We start from the raw sequence: 23,232 nt of genomic DNA on the forward strand, positions 1-23,232 counted from the left end.
ATAAGTAGACATGTGATAAATGTATTTGTTCTGTATCACAAACGTCTACTAATAAAAATTTTTTAAATAATTTTATATTCTAAAAATAATTTTCATCAAGAAATAAAATTATTTAATACCTTCATTTATGATAGTAATCATTTGAAGCAAGTTATATATTTTCCCTTTTTGGGAGCATGTAGCCACGATAGTTTTAGTTATGTGGGAAGATATATCAAGTTTGTACAATTAGTCTTAGTTAAGTGGGAAGATATATTGAGTTTATACAATAAAATTACATTTAATCTAGAAGGTTTAAGTCAAAAGTTTGTATATAGGGGAAATTTTAAACAGTCAAGATAGACCTTGAAGATCTCTTCAGTCACCTGTCAGGTAGACTGGACAGGTAAGTTTCTTGCTCTAAAAATTTTGTGACTGAAAGTTGTGAAGAAACACTTTAGATCAGTGTATTTGGCAAAGAACAAACTTTTCCACAAATTTATTAGCTAGGATTTATAATTGTTCAGTTGTTACACTCAAAAAACTTGCTCAGAAGCTATTGGTCTTAAAGTCTTTTCATGTTTTCTCTAACTCAAATAGCCTGTCACTTTTCCCAGGTCAGCTATGCGAAGAAAATATAAATGAGTGTAGCTCCAGTCCTTGTTTAAATAAAGGAACTTGTGTTGATGACGTGGCAGGTTATCACTGCACCTGTGTGAAAGGATATATTGGTAAGACATTTCCATTCATCCTCTATTGTTTTAAAATATTATGAAGCACTAAAAATTAGCACATTTAAGAAAGTATGTAACTTACTTTTGGACTTAATGAACGTCCTGTAATAATGTAAGAGAAAGTCCTCACTTTTGAGAAAATATTCACTGAATAAAATGTGCAATTTACTCTTAAACTGTTTAGAAAAAGGTAGTATGCTTATTTGTGTGTGTGTGTGTGTGTATTTATGTGTGTTATGGGAAACTTTCAAGAAAGAACTAGAGACAAAGCATGTAAATATTTACAAATGGATGTAAATGAATGCAAAATAATACAAATGGATGCAAAATAATATGGTTTAAAACACATACTGAGTTGGCAAGGAAAAAGCCCCAGAAAGGAAATGGCCAATGAAGGGTAGACACAAAGTCAAAGAAATGGAAAAATTTTGATAGACTTCCTAATTTTATTTTTTAACATTATCTCAATTAGATGTTCATTACTAATTTTAGTTTTAGAAAGAATATCAAGAGAGCAGATTATCAAAAATCCAGTTATAAAATGACTCACAAAGCCAGAGCTCATTACCAAATGGATCATGAACCAGTTTGATAGGCCAAGTGGATCTGCAGCCTCCAGTCTGGTCATTTAGAAGCAGCATCCTCCAAGAAGCCAACACCTTGATCCCAGTCTTCGCAGGGGGTTAATCTTTTGGGTTCTTTCTCTTCCTCATCCATCCCTAGGCCTGCACTGTGAAACAGAAGTGGATGAATGTCAATGGAATCCTTGCTTAAATAATGCAGCCTGTGAAGACCAAGTTGGGAGATTCTTATGCAAATGCCCACCTGGATTTTTTGGTATCCGGTGTGAGATGAACATTGATGAGTGTCTCAGTTACCCGTGCCAAAATGGAGCCACTTGTAAGGATGGTGCCAATAGCTTCAGGTAAAAGATCAAATCTAGGCTTCATTTTTGTGATTGTTCAGTCATTCTGCTATCTTTCTGGAGGACTACAGCAAGTCCCAAGTCCTCCATTCTCCAGTCCTGGCCTAAGACAGGTTATAATACAGTCTCTCTACCGCTTAAGGTAAGGCTGGACTAAGCCTGATGGAAACCTACAATTTAAAGTAGCCACCTGCTGTGTTTTAAATTTCCCAGTGATTCTGATGTATAGGCTGGTTTTGAAACACCTGCTCTATGCTTGAGAAGTCATAAAAGATGAAAGAAAATATAATTGCAATATACAAAAATAAATAATACTAACACTGGACAGACCCATATTTTCAAATGATTTTCAGCTGATATTTTTACACTGTGTAAAATAAAAATGGGTTTCCAATCATATTTTTAGTGCCAATCTACATTCTATATACATAATGTTCATTTAGTTTAGTAACCTTTGACTCAAAAGAAACCTGAGTATAAACAAATAAAACAGTAAAAGCTAATTTCTGTGGTTGAAAATGGTAGTGTGGGAGGGACAGAAAAACTGTTTTTTTGAGGCAACTCTTAGGGTGCCAGTAGAACTCAGTTTGAAAACCAGCCCCTCCTAGGATCTTTATGGAGTTGGTCCTATTCCACCCCTCTCCTTACAGGCAAGTTCAGAAGACAGCACTTTTGCCTTGTAAAAGACTGTTCCTGATTGCAAAGCCTTAGGAAATGTCATTGTCTTCAAGATCTGCTGGTTCTATAAGTTTATAAGAGTTTAAAGCTTAGGAAAAAGTTTACCTCAAGTGCAACATTTCATAGTCCCTTTCCAGACTGGCCCCTGCCACTACCATCCTCCCATAAATAGCCAAGAGCAAAAGAAACAGGCAAGCAGTTTTTCCAGTGAGACTTCCATTCTCCATGTGGAAATGAGGTTGTATCCACGTAGCATTATATTCTGGTATTAAGTATCTAACCATAGACAATGAAAAATTTCCAAATGAAAAAGACTTCCAAATTCCCCCCAGAGTTCAAAACAATGGACAAATGTCAAATTCATCTAAATCCTAACTAGAGGAAAGGAGAAGATAAAGTCAATTTATAAGGAGTGTAAGTTGTTGACAAAGTGAACATCTTTCAGAGACCAGGATATGGTATGTCATAGTGATATTAAACATTGACAGGTAAAGATGAATGAAATTCTAGCCAAAATAGATTTATCATCAGATGCAGAGACTCAGTAAAATCCCCCAATTCCAACTGAAATTTCCCTTTAACCTCACCCAAATACTACTTATTCATATTAATCATCATCAGGTCAATATCAAAGAGGTAATAGGGGCTGGGGATTTAGCTCAATGGTTCCACCACCTGCCTCACAAGCACAAGGTCCTGAGTTTGATGCCCAGTACCCCCCCCAAAAAAGAGGTAATCATATGAATGTGCTAGTGCTATATCCTCTTTAATTATAAAATATTTCCATCATACAGAAAATTACAAACAATAATAGTCACACATTTAGCACTGTGATTATCAAACCTTAGTATTTTGCCATATTTGCCACATCCTTTGTTTTAAAGAAGTTCTAAAGATAGGGTTGGATTCCCTATGACACACATTCATTCTCTCTCTCTCTCTCTCTCTCTCTCTCTCTCTCTCATCCTCCTTCCCTTTCTCCCTCCTTCCTCCCTCTTCCTTCTCCTTCTTCTCAAATGGTCACTATGTTCTGAAGTTGATATACATCTTTCTCATTCAGGGTTTATATTTTACTGTATGTATGACTTCTATAAGCACTATGCAGTTTTACATGTTACATAAGAGGTATTGCACTATAGATATCCTTTTAAATTTTTTCACTCAATATTGTTTTCAAGTATGGTCGAGGTGAATATATTTGACTCTGGTTCATTTGTTTCAGTTGCTTCTTAGTATCCATTACATGAGTATACTATGATTTCTTTTCCCATTCTCCTCTTTATAGACATTTAGAATGATACTGCTATGAACATTTGTTACATCTTCTGCAATACTCTCCTAGAGAAGATAACAAGAAATGGTGTTTGGGGCTCTGAGAATGCAAATTCTCAACTTCTGTTGACATTGCTAAATTGTGATTCCACTCACTATATGAGATTTCTTTTTTCACAACAACCTTGACATTTGACTTTATCATTTCCATTCTGATGAGTTTAGATGATTTTGCTGTATACCATAACAATGCTGTATGACGCACGGAGAACAAGTTTCAAAATCCCACTCCACTACTTAGTAACAAGACTTAGGCAAACTACTAGCCTTTCTAGCCATAGTTTAACACATCTGTAAAGTGGGAATCATACTAGTATTACTCTCGTCTTTATAGTATAGCTATAAAGATTGGCAAAATATATAGAAAGACATTGGAACAACACCTGAATTTTTATATTTTACCAAGAATTTCTGTGGGGAGAGAATCTATAAAACGTAAGTAATATTTCAACTGGACAAGAACTACCTTCCATTGTTATTATAATCATTATTATTACTTAAATACATGTTGTTTCAAATGGGTTTTATTCAGATTAACTGGAAAAAGTAACTATTTGGATGAGGAAAATATGTTTCAGCATTTCAGTTTGCAAAGTCTTTGAAGACAAGGTTATCATGAATGAGAGATGCCTCTAATACCTTTCCATAGCTGTTCTGATCATTACAACATTTTGTTTTCTTCAGGTGCCACTGTGCAGCAGGCTTCATGGGGTCACACTGCGAATCAAACATCAATGAGTGTCAGTCTAACCCGTGTAGAAATCAGGCCACCTGTGTGGATGGATTAAATTCATACAGTTGTAAATGTCGTCCAGGATTTTCAGGCAGCAGGTGTGAAACAGGTAGATATGAACAAAGTGTTATTAACAACAATACTAAAAACAATAACATGAAAGCAATATCGATTTTTACCTGTACCATACATTACCTAAATGCCAAAACCTGCACTAAGTGCTTTGTACTTTAATCTTCACAGCCATCCAATAAACTAAGTGCTATTATTCATATCCTCAGTAGCACAGATGAGGAACCTGAAGCCTAGAATTGTGTGGGAGAAGTGGAGAAAACCGAATTTAGCAGAACTCTTCTATGTGTTTGGAAAGGACACTTCTATAAGTCATTTGACTTAGATGAGAGTCCATGGACCTGTTAGAGAATCAGTAGATCAAAGCCAAACTGTTTTCCTGGAGGACTGCAGTCTTTCAGCTGTAGGACATTTGTTTTATCCAGTAGGTTTTGCAGGTTTGAGGCAGAGCTGAACTGCTCATGAAGTAAGGAAAATCAGAGCCCTGGGGAGGGGCAGGTGATGCCCTTGCGCTTACCAGCTACTTTCGTGCAGCATGATCACTTCCTCTCCATAAAGTTCTTGTCATCAGAATACATGTGTGCTTCAGTATTTCAACTGGAACAACATCCCCATTCCTCGTCTCCTTACAACTACTCCTTATCTTTCTGCAACCCTTCATAATTGAGTGTTTTTGCTATCTCATATATTCACTGGTTATTTCAAAGAATGTGAAATATATTTTGTACATTAGATTTAGCTTTGAAACTGCTCGTCAAGGAATCATATTTATTATTAGCTTCTTTGACAATACTGCTTACTGTAGCCAATGAGAAATGCCTCCCAAGTGCCCCAGTCTGAACACTTTTCCTCTTTGTTGCAGAACAGTCTATAGGTTTTAACCTAGATTTTGAAGTTTCTGGCATCTATGGGTACGTCATGCTAGATGGTGTGCTTCCGTCTCTCCATGCTATAACCTGTGTGTTCTGGATGAATTCCTCTGATGCCTTCAACTATGGGACACCAATCTCTTATGCCCTTGAGGATGACAGTGACAATACCTTCCTCTTGACTGATTATAATGGGTAAGCTGAAGTGTCAGGCAGAGGCTACACTTAGAAGCTGATCCTGGAATCAAGTTAGAACCTTCTGCTGGCAAGGGCACAATTTCTGACACTGGGGATGGGGAATCAGGTGGCAGTGGTGGGGAGTTAGGTGCTGCATCGGGACAATAGGGTAGCAAGAGTCAAGTGGAACATCTGGGCAAGTTCTGTAAAAAGACAATGTTTTAGTGACAGCTGTTACACACACCTTGTGTTTTATCTCTAAGTATTTTCATATATATTACTTCATTCAGTCTTCACAATGACCTGAGATATTAGCACCCCTTTTATAGATACTAAAACAAAATTTCAGACAGACTAAATAATTTGACCTGAATCTCATACCCCGTTAGGGACAGAGGTAACTCTCAAACCCAGACGCTAAGACTGAGGTTCATTCTTTGTTCAACAGGACCTCCAAAGGGTAAGGCAAGAGCCACAGAGCTGGGCAGGACTTCCGCCATTGGTCATCTATCCACACTACTTATTGCTGAGCTGTCCACTGTCTTGTCCTCTTGTGGTCCCTTTAAGACCACTGATCTTTTTCACATATTCAGTCCTTGACAAGGATTGACAAGGATGTAGGTTTACACCTTCAAGCTGGATAGGGCATGTGGCATTTTCCTCTCCAGTTCATCCACACTGTTGGCCTCTAATGAGCAGTTCACAGCCCTCAGAAGCACACTGAACTCTCTTTCCACCCCACAGTCTGGGAAGTTTCATTGTTCTAGTGGAAATCTCCTATCCTCAAACATTATTCTTCTTAATGGACTCGAGCTTTTAGAAAAAACATTTAAGAAGTTTGCAAAAGCCCACCTTTGTATCAGAGACCTCTGCAGTAGGTTTTAATCTCCTGCTCAGTTCTATGGTGCAAGGCTGAGAAACAAATACTAAAAGCTAGAACTAAAGAGACAGAGAAACTGGGAAGCCAGGAAGTCTAACGCTGCTCATCCAGCAAAGGCATTGGTCAGTCCAAACCACTGATTTTTATTGGTAATCAATTGGGGTAAAAGTGAACTACATGCTAAAGGAGAACTACATGTGAGGACATCCAGCCGTGAAGTTACTGTGGATACAAATGCAAGCAAAGCTTATAAAGGACAAGACAAAGCATTCTTGAATTAGGAACAGAATAGACAAAATGTAGGGTTGTAGTTAGAAGCTTGTCCTTCTAGTTAATAAGGTTTTCTTTTCTTTTTGGTACTGGGGATCGAACTCCGGTCCTTGTGGTTGCGAGGCAGGTGGCAGAACCACTGAGCTAAATCCCCGGCCCTTAATAAGGTTTTCATTGTGGGAATGGAATATGGGTGCGAGTTACCCTGACTTCAGCATGTAAGCTTTGGCCCAACTCGCTTCTCAAAACAAGCCAATTGAGGGATTAACTCTTTACAGCCTGTCCTGCTTACAGGCTGCTTTGGGCATAATCAGTATTGCGGTCCCCTGTGCCTTTGAGGTAAAATGCCTACTTGAATAGGGAGACGAAAATTCAGGAAGGAAACAATACTGCAAAAATACTACCTTTCTACAACATCTTTGAATAAAAGGTGAGAAGATTCTGGGAGAGGTATTCAATGAATTTTTAATCTTCCTTATCAACTTTCCCTAATCATTTCTTTTTCTCCGTTTGCTTTTGAAAATTTTTCACTTTAAGCTACTTATTGTCTTTTTCATTTCCCTCGGTGGCATTATTGTTGAAAACCTCTTCCAGTTGAACACTTTTGCTTAGTACTAATTATTATTTTCTTTGGATTCAGGTACCTTGCCTACCATGTAACTACTTCAGCAGTTTTCTTAGTTCATTTGGGCTGCTATAACAAAGTACTGTAGACTGGGTGGCTTGTAAACAACATAAATTTATTTCTCACAATTCTGGAGACTGGAAAGTCTAAGATCAATATGCTGACAGGATTGGTGTCTGGTAAGGGCCCTCGCTGATTCACAGACAGCATTCTCTTGCTGCGTCCTTAGATGACGAAGGAGCAGGGGATTTCTTTTGGACCTCTTTCATAAGGGCAATAATTCCATTCTTGAGGGCCCTGCCCCCATGACCTAATCACTTGCAAAAACCTATATTGTTTTGTGTGAGGGTTTTTTGTTCTGTTTTGTTTTGCTTTGTTTTTGCAGTACTGGGGATTGAACCCAGGGCCTTCACACTGAGCTACAACCCAGCCCTTTCTTTTTCTTATTTTATCATTTATGTGTATGTTTATTTATGAGACAAACAAGAGTGATTAGATCTTAATATATGAATTTTGAGGAAATATAAAATATTCAAATTCTCAGGCCATAGCAGCAGCCGTGAAACATATTCACCTTCTATAGAATAGCTGAGGTTTTTCTTAGTCATAGGAAGCACACATTCTGGAAGACAGATATGGGTCTGACATTTATAGAACTCAAGTACCTTCATTCTACACCCTCTTTCCAAAATAGCCAGATGGTGAATTGTCTAAAATTGGACAGTTCTCTTGGCTCATCTGAAAAATTTTTCCTACCCCTCAGTGTTGAAGAAACACAAGATTTCCAAGTGAGATACAGTTAAGTGAAATTATAAAATCAAATATGCTTCTATGAAATATAGCCAAATGGAAAAAAGGGACTGATGGGTTTACACAGAGTACTTTACCCACAGAAGAAGAAAAATAGGAACATGCCCCACAGAAAGGATTGCAACATATGACTAATGACTGTTCCCTGGAATCTTCCTCTCCACAGCTGGGTTCTTTATGTGAATGGCAAGGAGAGGATAACAAACTGTCCTTCGGTGAATGACGGCAGTTGGCATCACATTGCAATCACTTGGACAAGTGCCAGTGGAGTCTGGAAAGTCTATATTGATGGGAAATTATCTGACAGTGGCACAGGTCTCTCTGTTGGGACTCCCATACCTGGTATGCATAAGAAAAATGAGTATAATTCTATTAGATTCTAGAGGTGGTGGTGCATTTGTGGACATCAAGCTTATTTGCTTTGTTGGCCTTGGTTTCAGACAAAAATCCACAGTTCTCTCTCATTTACTACTCAGACTGTAAGTTACTAGATGCTTTTTCTTAGGTGAGCTGTATGAAACTGTGTAAGAAATGCCTTTGAGGGAGAGTAATATTACCAAGGAGCAAGCTGAACTAGCAAGAGCCTGCTAACTGTCTTCCAAGAAAGAAAAAGATTAATTGTTGGATTTGAGGAGTATTGTTTATTTGTTGTAGGGACTTTGTTTTGCGATCAGCATACAAACTGTCCCACTGTGAATAGCTGTTCATTTTTTGTTCCCTGTTTCAAAGAAAACTCAACTCCCTCTCTAAAAATACTTTAAAATAAATGTTCGGAGAACTATAGTTTAAAAATGCAAGGGTATTACATAGCAATATTTGCTCCATCTAGGCACATCTGCAGAAGATCATTATTCTCCATTTTCCTCGTTTGTTTCAAATATTTAAAATGGTACCTGGAAAAAAATTAGAAACAGTTCAAAATTTTAAAAATTAACATAGAAGTAAATTGTATCAAACTAGGATAAATATATAAATAAATATAGTATAAAGGACCTAATATTCATGAAAATGTGATGATATTATCTTTACAAAGCCTCAAAATAGATCTTCATTTTATATTTTTTAGTAATTGTTGTTTATATGTATTATTTTTAATATTAAGAAAGGCTTTTCTTTTTGGTACTGGGGATTGTGCTTGCGGGGTGGGGGTGGGGGGAGAAAGACTTTGGGAAAAGAAGATTGATGTATCTAGGATGCAGACTAAAAGAGGGAATGAGGAGCATGGAGCTTGAATGGAGGTCATGACCAAACCATATCAAGCCTTATAGGGCGATTAAGGATTGAGGGTTATAACTAAAATCAATGGGAAGTTACTGACAGGTTTAACATGGCTGGGGTAGATGGCAGCCAGGGGAGCTTAGGTAGTTCCTGGTATGATCAGAATGCAGCAATAGGGCATATGTGAAAAATCACTAAGCAACAAAGAAGTCTTTAGCCAGAAGACAAAAGGACACACTAGTGAGGGGAGGTCCCTGAAAGTTAATTTCACAACCATAGGAAGGATTTGCTATGCTTCTTCTTGGAGGGAAACTTGAGATAAATGAAAAACACAACAGAGAAAGAGAAGGGTGGGGCCAGGGAGGGAGACACACCCTCCCCAGGTCACACTCCTTACAGGCCTCACCTCCTAGCAGCACATTCAGATATGGATTCATCAGTGGGTTAACCCACTAAGGAGTATAGCACCCCATGATTGAATCACCTTCCACACACATGAGAATTTGGGGGACATTTTGGAGCTAAGCCATAACACCTTCTTCACTGAACCTTTTCTTTTGGTTCTACTGTCATCTGTACACTTTGACGATAGTGGAAAGTATCTATGGAAATTGACAACTATTTATGTATGTATTTCCCTTAGAATTATAACCTCTCCAAGGCAGTGAAGCTTTCAGCTCCACTTTTACATCCAAGTCCAGTGCCTGCTATTGTAGACATCATCTCTTTAGTAGCTTTATGAGCACCTGCTGAGCTTAGCCTATATCTCACAGGATGAGTCAGACATAGCTGGGCAGGAGACTGGTGTGGAAGAGCTCTGTGTGCAGAGGCAGTGAGCCACAAATGGGATCTGTGTGAGGAGCATGGCTGGAAATTCCCTGTAAAATAGTTAAGTGGAAAAGGGAGAGATAATAGAGAAAGAAGCTGAAATACAATCCAGTGATGGGCTGTAAGTCCCTCAAAGAATGCACAGTTTCCCTTAGGAAACTAAGAGACAATAAGATATTTGAATAGGAAGTGTTATTATCAGATGAGGTTGGGTGACAGTTTCTTTTTGTTTAATTAGTGTGTTTTTGTTTCAACTATCTCTTCTCTGGGTGGTGAGGCCACAGGTGATTTCTTGTTTTTTCTTTGTTCTTTTTTGTTGTTTTCAAAATGGATATAGATTACTTGTACAGTTCAAAAGGGGCATTGATTGCTTTTTTAAAAAAGGAAAATAAAACCCTGATGGAAGAGAGAAAAGTGGAGTAAAAGAACAAGGAAAGGAAACAAGAAAACTTACAGTAACCATCTAAAGCCATGGTTGTCTGAGCACAGCAGGAAGGATGAGTAGGATGGATTACAGCCCATGATATTGGGGGCTCTGGCTGACAGCCTCAGTGGCTCACTTAATCTGCTTGGCTTACCATTAAAAACATTCCATAAACTGAGTGGCTTAATGACAGAAACTAAGTTTCTCACAGTTCTGAAAGCTAGACATCTGAGGTCAGGGTACTGGTGTGTTCTATTTGGGCAAGGGCTCTCTTCCAAGCTGATCCACAGTCCACCTTCTCACTGTGTCTCCACAAGGCAGAGGGAGAGAGCAAGATTGCTGGTGACTCCTCTAAAAAGGGTGCTGTGATGGTTTGCGTCTAGATGTCCCCACAAAGCCTCGTCCAGGCATAGATGCAGCTTTTTCAGGGGCAGCTGAATCTAGAGTGTGTGATTGATTCAAGATGCAATGCTAGGATTAAGGGTGCTAGGATTAAGGGTGGATGATTATTAAATCAGTCCACTGATTGGTTTGGCACCACCCTAATCCCAGTAGCCTGGACACAAGAGGCTTGTCTTGTCTTTTGCTTGCTTTGCTACCTTCTGCCTGCCATGAGCTGTTTCTCCTCTGCAATGCCTGTCTGCCATGCCACCCTGCCGTGAAGCCAGATAATTATGGACTAAAACCTCTACAAACTGTGAGCTAAATAAACCTCTCCTCCTTTAACTCTGAGTGTCCAGTATTTTGTCTCAGCAACAAGAAAAAAGTAACTAAGATGGTGCTAATCCTATACCTCCTAAATAACTATCATGTGGAGCTAAGGCTTCAGCATATAAATGAGGTAGAGGCACAGCTCAGTCCATAGCAATGACTAGTTTCAGTTTGCATGAGCAGGTTTATTAAAGATTCTATTAGCTAAGATAAGAATTCTAGGAAAAAGAGTTGATGAGGGAGGAAAAGATTCTGTGTTTGGTTTAAGACTTTAAGATTGAAGTTTCTCAGATTTCAAGTCACAGAGGTACATGCAACTAAAATATACTTCTGTTATCACTTCATATCAAATTGGCAAAGTTTTTTTATTGACAGAATACAATTGGCAAGGTTTCAGCATAGTGACACTTGTATAGAGTACTGGCAGGTGTAAAAATTCATACAACCTTTCTGGGAGGTTATTTAGAAATTTACGTCAAAAGCTTTAGAGAAACTCTTTGCTTAGAACCATCAATTCCACTACTGGAAATCAATCTAAAGAAAATAATCAAAGATCTGAAGAAATGTTTATGTATCAGTATGTTTCTCTCAGTGTTATTTTAATACCAAACTTGGAGGCAACTCTAATATCTGGTAATATGTGATTAATTAATTAAGCAAATGGTGGCTGTGCATTCTTATGACATAACAATGCTATGAGAATTCACAAAATGAGAACATGTTTGAAAAGAAAAGCAAGATTGAAGCATCATATACAGTATGATCCTGAGTTGTGTTTTAAAATACCCCTCCACACAAAATAATAATAATAATAACAATAACAGTAGCAATAATAAAAATAATAACCTGGAAAGAAATACATAAAATTATTGGGTTGTTTCAGAGGAATTCTTTTTTTTTTTTTTTTTTTGGTACCAGGGATTGAACTCAGGTCCTTGAGCTTGCAAGGCAGGTGGCAGAAACACTGAGCTAAATCCCCAGCCCCAAGAGGAATTCTTTATAATTTGTTTTCCAAATTTTCTTCTGTTTATGTTAAATTTTAACTTATTTTTAAAATATAGGTTGGGAAATCACTAAGGGAGAGTTTATTGACAGCAATTGCCAAGCAAGCAGGATGCCATAGGAACCACAGTTGAAAGGAGAAGAGAGAAAGCCACAGGATCAAATCCTGGGTGCACAAGCTACTAAGAGGCAGACAGAGAAGGGAGGCTCAGATGGAGCAGAACAGTTTTAGAAAAACGAAGGAGAGGATTCTGTGTTGGAAGCCAGTTGATGTCAGTCTGGCTTGTGCCGGAAATAGGTGGTACATAAAAGGGGCTAACTAAAGAGAATTTAACAAATGATTATTTTCAAAAATATGGGGAGAGCAAAGAGCACCAAAATATGATAGGCAGACACACATGACTAGCAACAACAAAAAGCTGTAAGAGATGGGCCAGAAGTGACAGACATAGGAGTCACTGCAAAGATTTAGACAAACCTGTAGCAATGGAAAGGAATCACACAATGGGAACAATGACACTAAAATGGGGAAAAGCTGCCATCTCTCCTTCATTTGCCTGGAAGGAAGGAATCCAGGAAATTAAACTTCTCTCTTATCTCACTTTCTCATCTTAAACTGGTCATGCCATGGGCCAGCCACAAACTGAAGCCAGAGGACAAGAAGTTGGGCAATGAAGCTCAGAGGAGACAACCTTTGAGACGCAAAGGGTAGAAAAAGGTAGAAGGGAGAGCTGGCAAACACTGACCATCCAGAACTGCCAGGAGGGATGGTTTAATCCAATAAAATGGTGAATAGAAACAGATGCTACAGGAAGTCAGGAGAAATGAATACTGCAGCTTCCTTTGTATTTGCCAATTAGAAGGTCCCTGGTAATTTAGAATGCTCCCTGAAATTGATGATAGAAATTACAGAATTGTGGCACAAGTATAAGGAAAATGAAGTGCAGCTACTAGTAGGCTGCCATAGGGGGCAATTTTCTAGAAAAAAGTAAGTGAAAGAGGACTTACCTATTTTGTTGGCATAAAATCTTATATACACTATATGTATTGTATGTTGTTTTTAAAGTTACATATTTATAAATCCAATATAAGAATCTAAATCTTGTCCAACTATTTTTTAAGTTGCTACATAAACTTAGTTTGAGTTTGTATTGATAAAATATGTAATAAAATTACATAATCTAGCTTTTTAATAGTTTTCTTTCATACATTTATATTGGTTATACTTTCACTAAGTTAGTATTTTAGGAATAGCCAACCATCAGCCCAGTTTTCCTTCGTTTTTTTTTTTTCTCTCTCTCTCTCTCTCTATAGGTGGCGGTGCATTAGTTCTTGGGCAAGAGCAAGACAAAAAAGGAGAGGGATTCAACCCAGCTGAGTCTTTTGTGGGCTCCATAAGCCAGCTCAACCTCTGGGACTATGTCCTGTCTCCACAGCAGGTCAATTCCATTTTCAGTGTATGACAGTAATGAGATGCAAAGGTACAAACCTAGTGAAACTGTGAGCAGCCTAATGATGATGTATCTTATTCTCAGCTCTTAGTTATCAGAATTTATCACTGATATCATTGGGAGTTAAGGTCTATGTTAGGTAGAAGTTATCTATAGTAATTTTCACTGATCATCCTTTTCTGATTTCTTGCTGAGATTTTTATACTTTATTGGAAATGAATATTTTGTAAAATCTTGTGATTTCAGAGCTAGAAAAAGTATTGGAGATACTTCAAATCTCTCTGAATGAACTTGCAGAAACTTGGGAGTCTTGCAATGTCATCTGTAGATAGCAGCAAATAAGTTAGTGGAAGTCAGCCCATGTTCAAATCCCATTTGCACCACAGGTTAGATTAACTGGGATCATTCTGAGCATTTTACTTCATCTCTTTATGTGTCAGTTTTCTTATCTATAAAAGATAGAAAAGTAGAACTACACAGCAGAGTCCTGATGGGAATGAACAAAATAGTGTATAAACTTGTGGTGTTGTTTGGCCCTAAGCAAGGGTTTGATAAATGTTCACTCTTACAGTTGTAGTGGCAGAATCTCTCTAAGTCTGTTTCTTCAACTCTATGTTAGAGGCCAAAGATGTAGAATGGAGGGGCTGGGACCTCTGTGACCCCTTAACAAACCTCAAATCTCTAAATAAGAAGCTCTGTGCATAGGATTTCAAATTTCCATCAACAATGAGTTTTTAAAAAAAGAAGAAGTAAAAAACAATGAGTTTAATGGGAGAGGAAATGATGGAGGTTGGAGTGAAGGAGGAGGACAATTTTCCTGTTGCTTCTGAACTCATACCATGCAAAAGACTGCTTCCCTTCACCTCCACCCACAAAACATTTCCAAATGTTTTAATGGGACTAAATAAAATAATCCCTACTTGGTGGTAAAGTAACAATTATCTAAAATTGTGTTTTTAAATGTTCAGGTGAAATCACTGGCTACTTCCTGCCCAGAAGAACTCAGTAGAGGAAATGTGTTAGCCTGGCCTGATTTCTTGTCAGGAATTGTGGGGAAAGTGAAGGTTGATTCCAAGAGCATATTCTGTTCCGGTGAGAATTTCCTTCTTCTGTCAACTTCACCATCCCTTGGCTACCCTGGAGATATCTTTTACCCTGGCAAAAGAAAACAATTCAAAATTCTCTAGTAGTCAAATCATATGTGCCCATCAATCTACTCCTTAACATTAACTCATATTTACTTTATGCCCATCCAAAGGATTTTTCAAATATTAAAATATATTTTGAATAATAAGGTACAGATTAATTGGGAAGAAAAATTGGACAAAGGTGAAAATTGGTCAAAGGATTAGGCAGATAGGGTGAGAGGAAGGATAGGTTTTTTTTTAACTGTTCACTGAAGTCCTATCCTCTTACCTAACATAGAGTTGTTCTTTTGTTTTTTTGTTTTTTCTACTCCCTGTCTAGGAGCAGGTAAAACACAGAGAAATGTTGTCATCCACACACTGAGTAGTCCAACTCTGGATGATCAAAACTGTCTCCTAAAATTAAATATATTTAAATAAGTTTTTTTAAAAGGTTCTAGAATTCATAGTTTTGGTAATTTATAAGAACATTTCATTAACATGCATGACATGCCATCTGTCCATTTTAAAATATTTAGCAGGCCAGGCATGATGGTGCATACCTGTAATCCTAGAACTCAGGAGGCTGAGGCAGGAGGATCACTGTGAGTTCAAGGTCAGCCTGAGCTACATAGTGAGACCCTATCTCAAAAATAAATAAATCAAATTAAAATATTCAGCAGACTTTTATCAAAAGAGGGAAAATTGTTGACTCAAAAGGTTTTTTGTAATAATTTGGCTTGTCAGTGGTTGAGGTGTGTGGTAATGTGTTTTAATATCAACAGAATGGCTCTTTCATGCTGGTGCAAAATTAGATTTGATGCCTCAAGTTGCTATTCCTACTGCTGTGTTGCTGACAAGCTCTGCACTTGTGTTCTTTGCCCTCAGATTGCCCACCTCTAGATGGATCAGTACCTCATCTTCGAACTGCATCAGGAGATTTAAAGCCAGGCTCCAGAGTCAGTCTGTTCTGTGATCCTGGCTTCCAGATGGTTGGGAATCCTATGCAGTACTGTCTCAACCAAGGACAGTGGACACAGCCACTCCCTCACTGTGAACGTGAGCTCCCTTTGCTGAAGTCACTTCAGTGGCTCTTGAAAAGTATTGAAGCCAAGCCGTGGACACTTTTCAGAAATTCTAGACATAAGCTAATACTTCCTAGTAGCAAAGAAAGCAGATATTCACTTGAGTCCTTCCTTTGTGTAAGGAGCTGTGTGGGGAGGTAGCAGATGAAGATAGACCAGTTGTGAATGCTTCCAAGGTAGCACAAGAAACTGGGTGTGAGGGAAAGACAGTCTGGGTAAGCTGAAGGTCCAAAGAGACATCCGTCATGGCTGGGGAAGGGAGGGATAAGAAGAGGTCTCCTAACAATCAGTCAAAGAGAATGATTCGTTCATTTACTCAACAATGTTTAAAGTACCTACTATGTGCCAGGCATTGATCTGCGTTCTGAAGATCTAGACATTGGGACAGAAGTCCCTGTTCTTATGGACTTTACATTTCTGATAAAAGAAACAGAAAAGTAAGCAAATATAATATTATTTATAGTAGATAATAATGTTAAGGGCTAGAAAAATAAATCATAATAGGGAAATACAAAGCGAAAGGGTTGGGTAGAACCAAGACTACCATTCTAAATTGAGAATTGCCACTGACCTAACATATATTTACCTGTTTCTTATCCATCTACCTCACTATAGAGCAAACTGCACAAGGAGGAGTTTTGTATGGGTCACTGCCATAACCCCAGCACCTAAGGCAGTGTCTAATGAGTAGTAGAATCCTGTACATGAATGGGTTGCATGCCTACTAGGAGCCAGATGATATGCTTCATGTGTGTTCTAGCCTGCTATGGCTCCTACAGTACTCTCAATGCAGTGTTTGTGTACAATGAAAAATCCATGCTTAACTGAACATCATAGAAGTATTTTAATGCGAATACGATTTCCACTGAGCATTTTGCTCCTAATTAGCTGTGTTCTTCCGGGTCACATTCCAGGCATTAGCTGTGGGGTGCCTCCCCCCTTGGAGAATGGCTTTTATTCAGCTGAAGATTTCTATGCGGGCAGCACAGTAACCTACCAGTGCAACAATGGCTACTATTTGTTGGGTGACTCAAGGATGTTCTGTACAGATAATGGGAGCTGGAATGGCATTTCACCATCATGCCTTGGTGAGATAAATGTTGACAGTTACAGAATTGGGTTGTAAATGTTGAGTTTATTCCAGCTCCTTGGGAAACAACTACTATAAATTCCTGTGGCTCTTGGAATTCCTTTGTTAACTCCATCTCTTGCCAGTAAATTCCAGCAAAGCCATAATGACGGTGCAACAGCCCTTAGAGGTGCCACAAATGTTTTACATTTTATCAGGCTCAATATTAAGACTATCTTTAACTAACCCTCTTCTACAGCTTGCCCACCTATAAACTTAAGAGATAATTGTTTTTCTTGTGTATTGCAATGTAATTCTGACAGATTTAAATTTTGTAAAAATAGTGTAATGTATTAAGGGGAAATGATTTAAAACTAAAAACAGATGTTTGATATATAAAATATGAATAAACTTCAATACTTGTATAAAAATAATGTTGGATGCTTAAAAAAATGAATCAACTGGAATATTTGTAATCTGTCTTTGTTTCAGATGTTGATGAGTGCGCGGTTGGATCAGATTGCAATGAGCATGCTTCTTGCCTGAATACAAATGGATCCTACACATGCTCATGTATCCCACCATACACAGGAGATGGTAAAAAATGTGCAGGTAACCATTATATGCAAAACCAGAAATTCTTATTTCAACTTTTTATTAGAGTATATATTTTAAAGGCATATAAATTTAAAATAAGACAATAGTTTTAAATTCAAAGGGCATACACTTAGATGAGAAGATAAACATCTTTTAAAAGACACATAAGTAATAACTAAATGTTCTTTAAATTAGCATTGCTTCTTCCAATGTCTGTTTCTGAAATACAAAACTGAGAGCCAACTATATTGCCAGAATATTGAAGAAATGTCTGCATAGCACAAGAATAATAGAATGGGTTTAGGAATATAATCAATGACCTCTTTGCCTCTATCAGAGCCAAGGAAATTCTTTAGAAATGTTTACCATTAATATCTTTCCCCTGCCTCTGGCATACAATTATATCACTGCAAAACATAGACGTCTTGCTGTACCACATCTCTAAATCTTGCAATAACTTTGATAATCTTGGCCCACCTCTCAACCCATTGATGTCTTTCTATGTATATTGTGAGAAGTAACTACCAGAAAACAATCAGATGGGAAGTAAAGAGGAACTTAAAATAATGAGTAAGATCATTTTGGCTATGGGTCCCCAAGGTAAAGTGCTGTAATTTAGGACAGAGAAAAAAACTCTCAGGAATTGTACATGCTATAGAGATGTTTCCCACTATAAAGTACAGAAAGAGAGAGACAGAGAGAGAGAGAGCTGAAAATTTGCATTATCTGTGTACTGTTTAAGAACAAATCATGAAACTTGTGTAAGGAAGGATTGAATCAATATACACTCCCTTTTGAGAATTCGAGAATTATAGTCACTCTTGTTGATCAACTCCAGCCTCAAACATAGCTTTCATCATTTCTCTTCTAATCTCTCAGTGGTAAATGGCTCCTGCTTTGCATGCAGGAGGGCCTTAGTCGACAGTGTGTTTGAAAAGGGAGGCTAAGAACTTCTATGAGCCTGCTATTGCGCAACCTTTACATCACCTTGAGACAAAGTCAATTGCTCTTCTAAAATAGGGTGTGAGCTGGGGGTGCAATGGGAGAGGTAAAGCACTTCTCAGCCATGCTCTGGCATCATCACTGCTTCCCCATAAAAAACAAACAAACTATGTTTTGGCCAGATAAGTCTTGTATATTTTATTTGTTGTTATTGTTTAAATGCCTATGAAATATATTTTCTGAACTGGATGTAGTGGAGTACACCTGGGAGGTGGAGGTAGGAGGATCACAAGTTCAAACCCAACCTGGACAACTTAGTGAAACCTTGTCTCAAAATAAAATATTAAAAAAGACTAAGGATGTGGCTCAATTTGAAGACCCCGGAGCTTTATTCATCTCCCTCAAAAATGTTTTTCTCAGGATTTTCATGGGTACTTTAATTATAGTGAAATTCTTTTACTGTGAGAACTTTTCATGGTTGCGTAAAAGCCACTTACTATTCCTACAAAAACTTTCTTTAAGAACCTATAAAATGTAAGGTTCCAGAAAATCCAGAAAATGGCTACTATTCCGGTGAGATGTATACAGTGGGTGCTGAGGTCACATTTTCGTGTGAGGAAGGATATCAACTGACAGGAGTAACCAGAATCACCTGCTTGGACTCTGGAGAATGGAATCACGCAAGACCACATTGTGAAGGTATATTAAGCTAATTTCCACGTTATTGTATTTGGCAATTCTAGAAAGCTAGACATGGCAAGTGTTATTTGTATCCATATTCTTTGTTTTGAAACCCAAATATTAGGCTTATGTTTAAACATGACAGGCAAAAAGAAATGTAAAACTGTCCCTTGAGCATTCAGGGGTTTTTACACACACATTCTTAGAAAAGCCATATTTTTTCCCTCCTTTCAGCTATTTCTTGTGGTGCACCAGCTATTCCAGAAAATGGTAGCATTGATGGATCAGACTTTACTTATGGCAGTAAAGTGACATACAGGTCAGTGTCTGAAATAAAAGCTACATTGCAGAAGTTGTTGATGACATGCCATTAGTGGTATAATATTGAGAGAAACAACCCCAGAGGACATATTTTAATTCATATGGAGTTAATTGAATGAAGTGTAGTGTGAAGAAGTCTAACCCAATAATTTAATGGTAGTCATATTTAGAATCCTTAAATCCCCTGAGCCAGGACCTGTCATTGCCACAGCAATCCCTTGAGGATGGATGTCATGGAGGAAGCCACTCCTCACTAATGATTACTGTTGATTATTAGTGGGCTTTGGTTCCCAGCCTGAAAGCTCAGAGACTAGACTAGCCACTCTCAAAATGGGGGTTTTCTGTTTACAACTAGTAATCCATGACTCAAACTGGAGACAGGACAAATCCTTAAATCTGTCCTCTATTTATTCCTAAGCAAGGTTCCTGTGAGGAAGACATACTGTATTCAACCTTGGAATAAATTTTTAAGCATTAATTAAGTCAGGCAAAAAAGACACATTTTCCAATATGTGTAAAATGCCAATATTTTAGAGGTTTAAGGTCCAGACAAAATTATGCAAAATAAAGCAAATTATACTCTATAATTTTCCTTTCTCTCCCTCAGGTGTAATAAGGGGTATACTTTGGCTGGTGATAAAGAAACATCTTGTCTTGCTAGCGGTTCTTGGAGTCATTCTTCCCCTATGTGTGAACTGGTGAAGTGTTCTAGCCCTGAGAAGATAAACAATGGAAAATACATTTTGAGTGGGCTCACCTACCTTTCCACCACATTGTATTCATGTGAGAGGGGATACAGGTAAAGTGTGTGGATACTGGCCCAGCTTTCTACAATACCTTCTTGCTCATTGTTTGCTCTGTAGGATTCATTTGTATGTAACTGGTTGACTTTAAAACAAATTTGTAAATGTAAGGATATCCCCAAATTTGTATGCTTCCTGAAAGCTAGCGTATAGTAAATGCTCAAGAAAATAGTCGGCCTGTGATTCTGCAGGTCCTTGTATGGTAACTGCTTAAGCATTCAGACTGGTTTTTTTTTTGTACCGGGGATTGAACTCGGGTCCTTGCACTTGTGCAGCAGGTGGCGAAACCACTGAGGTAAATCTCCAGCCCCAAGCATTCAGACTTTAAACATGAAAGCAAAAGCTCTTTGTGAAACATAGCACAGTATTCAATGATATGCTTTTGTCATGGATGCTTTTAAATAAATAGCAGACCAAGTTTATACTCAATATTGCGTAGTACTGCATTCAAAAAAGCATGTGAAAGCTGGACATGATGATGTTCACCTGTAATCCCAGGACTCTGGGGGGCTGAGGCAGGAGAATAACAGAGCTAGAGCTCAGTCTGGACAACATAGTGACTTAGCGAGACTATGTCAAAAAATGAAATATAAAGCTGAGAGTGTAACTCCCTGCTGGATTTAATACCCAGTACAGGAAAAAAAGGGTCCATCAAGGTAAGGACCTAGGTTCTCAATAGTGTAAGAGATTAATTTTTTGTTTCAAATCCTTTTTATTGGTACATATTAGTTGTACCATCTAATGGGCTGTGTTTTGGCAGATTTGAACATGCATATAATATATTTTTATCATTCTCATCCCCTCGTTACCCCTTTGTCCCTCCTCCCCCCTAATTTTACCTTGAGGGAGGGTTGAATGTGTAAAATACATTTTTTTTTGGTACCAGGGATTGAACTCGGGACCTTGCGCTTGTGAGGCAGGTGGTGGAACCACTGAGTTAATCCCCGGCCCAGTAAAATACATTTTGATCATATACATTTTCCTGTTGCTCACCATAATACCTCCTCCCCCTTCTCTTATTCCCTTGCCCTTCTTCTGGTCCAATAGTTTCTGTTCTCCTTTCATGTCATCTTTTTTAGATTCCACATATTAGGGAGAACATGCAATATTTGTCATTCTGCATATGACTTTTCTCACTGGACACTTCCAGATCCATCCATTTTCCTGCAGATGATAAAATTTTGTTATTTTTATGACTGCATAATACTCCATTGTGTATTTGTACCATAATTTATCCATTCATCCGCTGATGGGCCCCTGGACTGGTTCCATATCTTGGTTATTGTGAGTTACGCCACAATAAATATGGGTATTCTAGTATCCCTATAGTGTGCTGACTTTAATCCCTTTGGATGTATACCAAGAAGTGGTATAGCTGGATCATTTGGTAGCTCTACTTTTATTTTTTTCAGGAACTTCCATACTGACTTTCATATTGGCTGTTCTAATTTACATTCCCACCAGGAATGTAGAATGGTTCCTCCCCTGCCCCATCCTCACCAGCGTTTATTGTTTTTGCTTTCTTGATGGTAGCCATTCCGACTAGAGTGAGATGGAATCTCAGTGGAGTTTTTATTTGCATTTTCCTAATGACTAAAGATGTTGAACATTTTTTAATATATGTATTGACCATTGTGCTTCTTTTGAGACATGTCTATTCACTTCATTTGCTCATTTATTGATTGGGCTATTTGATTTTCTGATGTTAAGTTTTTTAGTTCTTTATATATTCTAGATATTAGTCCTCTGTCAGAAGAGTAGCTGACAAAGATTTTCTCCCTTTCTGTAGGCTGGCTGTGGTGAGTGTGTTCAAGTAGAATGAACAGTAGAGAAAGTCAAGATGTCATCAGGAAGGTGGTCAACAGGATCTGAAGTTAAATAGATTAAGTGAACAGAAAGTAGAGTGAATAATACAGCCAATGGGAATCATATTGGAAAGCAAAGGCAGATAAGCTATGACATAGGGTTGCAAAGTTAGTTTGGGAAATCAAAGACCAGAGGTCAGAATCATAGCAATATGATTTAAATGCCCAGGCTTATACCAAGGGCAGTGACCTTTGACATCAGTTACTCTGATTACCTGTCTGCAGGTCGCTATCTCCCAGCTGGATCCTAATCAGCTTGTTAACCTTTTTCACTTAAGTAATCTGCTATTCACCAGGTCTGAAGTGCCCTACATCACCACCAGTCAGCACATTAAATTTTATTTTGCATCAAATGGTTGTTGTTTTAACCCATTAATTGTTTTAAACGATACATAGCCTGTTCAGATTTCCCTTGTTTTCATATAAAACAATAAAATATTAAGAAACATTATTTTTATGAACTAAAACTCTTCAAGTAAATGTCCTTTATAGCCTTCTAAATCCTATTTTACCTCCATAGCAATAAACAATTACCTGGTGAGAGGGTGATGTGGTGACCCGTCCTTGTTTCCTGCAGCTTACAGGGCCCTTCCTTCATTGAATGTACAGCTTCTGGCAGCTGGGACAGAGCACCACCTACCTGCCACCTTGTCTCCTGTGGAGAGCCACCTGCCATCAAAGATGCTGTCGTCACCGGGAGTAACTTCACTTTTGGGAACACAGTCACCTACACATGCAAAGAAGGGTAAGTACAGCCTGTGAGGAAAGGAGCACTGAGAGCCAAAGTAAAGGACACTTCCTGACTGTAGAGACAGGCTCCACTGGACACAAAATTAAATTTCCTGGCAGCCAAAGCCAAAGAGAGTTTTATGCTCTTATTTTCTGACAGTAGAGAGGGAGCATATTTTCCTGTACAAGCAATATTTTCTGGAATTCATTAAGCTTATTAAATTAAATAACAGGCATTGGGCAATGCAGTGGACAATATCTTTGTACTTTAATCAAAGATGCAAACAACGCATTTAAA

General features: G+C 38.1%; 1 protein-coding gene across 2 annotated transcripts in view; it reads left to right on the forward strand.

Annotated features, from left to right (window-relative positions):
- Window positions 1-23,232, forward strand: part of Svep1 (sushi, von Willebrand factor type A, EGF and pentraxin domain containing 1) — a 235,937-nt gene that overhangs the window by 145,791 nt on the left and 66,914 nt on the right. For both annotated transcript variants that reach the window (XM_004848137.3, XM_021261140.2), the window contains 14 exons: window positions 597-710; window positions 1,437-1,638; window positions 4,333-4,490; window positions 5,316-5,517; window positions 8,251-8,426; window positions 13,582-13,706; window positions 14,687-14,810; window positions 15,731-15,901; window positions 16,842-17,015; window positions 17,489-17,608; window positions 19,058-19,234; window positions 19,451-19,535; window positions 20,145-20,336; window positions 22,783-22,950. In XM_004848137.3, the coding sequence (XP_004848194.2) occupies window positions 597-710; window positions 1,437-1,638; window positions 4,333-4,490; window positions 5,316-5,517; window positions 8,251-8,426; window positions 13,582-13,706; window positions 14,687-14,810; window positions 15,731-15,901; window positions 16,842-17,015; window positions 17,489-17,608; window positions 19,058-19,234; window positions 19,451-19,535; window positions 20,145-20,336; window positions 22,783-22,950 (2,188 nt within the window). The remainder of the gene's footprint in view (window positions 1-596; window positions 711-1,436; window positions 1,639-4,332; window positions 4,491-5,315; window positions 5,518-8,250; window positions 8,427-13,581; window positions 13,707-14,686; window positions 14,811-15,730; window positions 15,902-16,841; window positions 17,016-17,488; window positions 17,609-19,057; window positions 19,235-19,450; window positions 19,536-20,144; window positions 20,337-22,782; window positions 22,951-23,232) is intronic.

The sequence above is a fragment of the Heterocephalus glaber genome, unplaced genomic scaffold, assembly GCF_053883595.1.
Source record: "Heterocephalus glaber isolate CG9 unplaced genomic scaffold, H.glaber_assembly_v1.0 deba00001481, whole genome shotgun sequence".
NCBI classification, from domain to species: domain Eukaryota; kingdom Metazoa; phylum Chordata; class Mammalia; order Rodentia; family Bathyergidae; genus Heterocephalus; species Heterocephalus glaber.